Source organism: Nomascus leucogenys, chromosome 7b, assembly GCF_006542625.1.
Source record: "Nomascus leucogenys isolate Asia chromosome 7b, Asia_NLE_v1, whole genome shotgun sequence".
Lineage (NCBI taxonomy): Eukaryota > Metazoa > Chordata > Mammalia > Primates > Hylobatidae > Nomascus > Nomascus leucogenys.
Window position 1 is genome coordinate 2,020,493 of NC_044387.1, and position 2,811 is coordinate 2,023,303.

General features: G+C 73.9%; 1 protein-coding gene across 1 annotated transcript; it reads right to left on the minus strand.

The window, feature by feature from the left end:
* Nucleotides 1-272: 272 nt before the first annotated feature.
* TAFA5 (TAFA chemokine like family member 5) lies at nt 273-801 on the minus strand. Its single transcript, XM_030815340.1, has one exon. The coding sequence runs from the start codon at nt 784-786 to the stop codon at nt 331-333; it is 456 nt and encodes a 151-aa protein (XP_030671200.1). The 5' UTR covers nt 787-801; the 3' UTR covers nt 273-330.
* Between the last annotated feature and the right edge of the window lie 2,010 nt (nt 802-2,811).

Here is a 2,811-nt window from a genome sequence, read left to right on the forward strand (position 1 = left end):
CCCCAGTAAGATGCTTCCCAGTCCAAAGGGCCTCTCCAGCCACGAGGGTCCAACCGTTATCCCGGGCGCCTCAACAGTCCCAGACTACCATGCAGTCTAGCAGAGACCAACAGAGCAGGGGCAGAACTTGGCGCGGGGGCCTGCGCACCCGGGTGACCAAGCCCCTGCTTCCCGAACCTATGGGTCTCTGGAAGGCGGCTTGGGCCCTGGGGAACAGGTGCGCAGGCCGGTTTCCCGACGTCCGCGGGTCCCAGCCCGGCGCCCACCCTGGCGGGTCCCAGCTCCGCTCCCGCCCCAGCCCGGCCGGCCAACGTGGAGCGCTGGTGCCATCTACCGAGGGCCCGCGGCGTGCGGGCGGACGCCGCTGCCACCGAGCCGTGTGGGGCAGGGGATGGGAACGGCAGCCTCGGCTTGGGCTGGGGATCCGGGGCAGCGCGAGAAGAACCGAGGACGCAGCGCGCCCCGACCCCGCGCCCTGCCGGTGAGCCCCGATGGGCGCGGGGCGGCGAGATCCCCGGGGGACCGGGCTCCTGGTAGGGTCGCGCCGCCGGCCGCTCCGGGCCCGCAGTGGCTCTCCACGAGCCTCAGCCGAGCGCGGCGGCAGCCGGAACGTGCTGGAAGCCGGGTCGGGCGCCGGGGCCGCCGCGAGCCGGGCAGAGCGCGGAGGACCGGTCCGCGCGCCCGGGGACAATTACCTTCTTTGAGGAACTGCGCGTGGATCACTAGGACGAGGAAGCAGCAGAGCGCGGCCCCTGCCAGTGCCCAGAGCGCCTTCAGGAGCTGCATCGCGGAGTCCCAACTCGGCCGACGCCCCCGAAGTCGCGCAGCGAAGGTCCAGGCGCCGCATCAGCGCCCCGCCGGGTGCAGCCTCCGCGGCCGCCCGCTCGCGCCCTCCATCCGCCGCCAACGCCGCGCTCCGCCGCGACTGGAGGCGCCACTCCGGGAGGCGATTTGTGTCTTTTTGGGCAGGGGGGAGGGGAGCGGGCGGAGGGAGGGGGGCGCCGGGGAGGGGGCGGGCGGGGGCGGGGAGGTTAGCAGAAAGTCTCGGGCGGCGGCGGCCGCCGCTCCGACCACTCGGCCACCATCGCTGGCTGCGGGGTGCCGGGGGCCCGGGCGCGGGGGGGCGGCCGCCGCGGCCCCATGAATCAGCCCCGCCGCCGCCCCCGGAGCCGCACCGCCAGCAGGGCCCGGACGGCGGGCCGCGGATTGCGCAACGGCCGGGCGGCGCGGGGGGGGGGCGGTCCGGCGCGGCCCCGGCCCCCTCCTCCGCCTGTCGCCCCCCCACCGCCCGCTGCTCGGCGTCGCCTTCCTCCTCCTCCTCTTCCTCCTCCTCCGCCGCCCGCGCTCGCTCCGGCCCGGGGCTCAGGGGGCCGCCGCGCCGCCGCCGCCACCGCCGCCGCGGCGGGCAAGGCTCGGGGCCGGGGCTGCGCGCCGGGCGCAGAGCTGCAGCACCATCGCCGCCGCCGGGGCCCGCGCGGCCCGGCCGAGCCCGCGGCGATCGAACTTGCGCGGCCCGGGGCTGGCGGGCCGGTCCCCACCGGACGGTGCCGGCCTCTGCGCTCCCAGCAGCCCGCGCCTCCGCCGCCGCGGCCGGGACTAGGTCCGGGCCCGCCGCGCCCCTGGGCTGCCCGCGCTGGGCCGCCGCTGCCGGTGTCGGTGCCGGTGGCTGCCGCGCCTACAGGTGGGGCTGGCGACGCTGCGCGCCTCGCCGCCCGCAGGACGCCGCTGCTCCGGCCTGGAGGCGCGCGCCCGCCCGCTCGGCTCGGCGCCGGCTCCTCGGGGGAGGCGGCGGGAGGGGGAGCGCGGCGCAGTCGCTGCCAGCCCAGGTGGCCGGGCCCGCGCAGCCTCGGACTCCGGCCCGCGCCCGCCGCCGTCTGCGCTCCTCCCGGCCGCGGAGCCGCCGATGCGCACTGGGCCGCGAGGGACCCCGGGGACCCCGCCCTGCAGCGCCCCCGCCTGGCGCGCCGGCGGGTCAGGTGGGGCCGGCCCAGCCGAAAACTGCGGGTCGGGCTCCACCTAGGTGCGCAGGGGCCTCACTGCAGAGCCGGCCCTGCTGGCGCGGGAGACCGGACGCGGGGCCTCGAGTGGCGCCCAGCCTCCCTCGCACCCAAGGCCCCGGAGACAGGGAAACCCAGGCCCAGGTACCGCCCCAGCCGGGCCCGACCAGCGGCTGGGAGGGCTCGGAGGAGGCTGGTCCCGCGGCGTCTGAAAACGGCACATCTGCCTGGAAACACATACAAACACACTCACACCTGCCGCTACTGTGTACCACCCTCCAGCCAGCTGCCCTGCACCCAAGAGCGTGGGCGCACAGTTAATGCCCACGTTCCATTCCAGGGGAAACAAATGGATGCTTCCCTGCACTGCCTCCCTTCCCGCCTCTAGGAAGAAGGGGTCTTTGTTTTAGGCCACTTTTGCTCCCCAACCCGGCTCCCCAGAGCAGGGGGCACAGGTGTCTCCGTCAGGGGTTCGCCGCAGAGCCCAACACCAAGACCAGTGTGGTAGGCCTCAAGGTATTTTTGCCTGAATTGAATTTGAAATTCAATTTCAAATGCCCAGGAAAGAGCAGTGGGCAGGAATCGGGGCCTAAGCTTCCTGGACCCTGAACCTCTGTCTTGGCCTGTGTGGGGTGGGGGCGGTGCTGGTGCCTGCGGTGCATGTGGTTCACATGAAGGCTGTCTCCTCCCCGCACCAGTATTGATGTGCTAGGAAGGGAAAGAGGCCTGGCCCTGAAGGGCTCTTGGAGGTCAGATAGATCAAGCCAATCAGTATGCATCTGGGGAAACTGAGGCTTATAGAGGCATGGCGACT

Bases quoted from the DNA above. Each gene is read 5' to 3' on its own strand.
- TAFA5 (XM_030815340.1), bottom strand. From the start codon at position 786: ATGCAGCTCCTGAAGGCGCTCTGGGCACTGGCAGGGGCCGCGCTCTGC.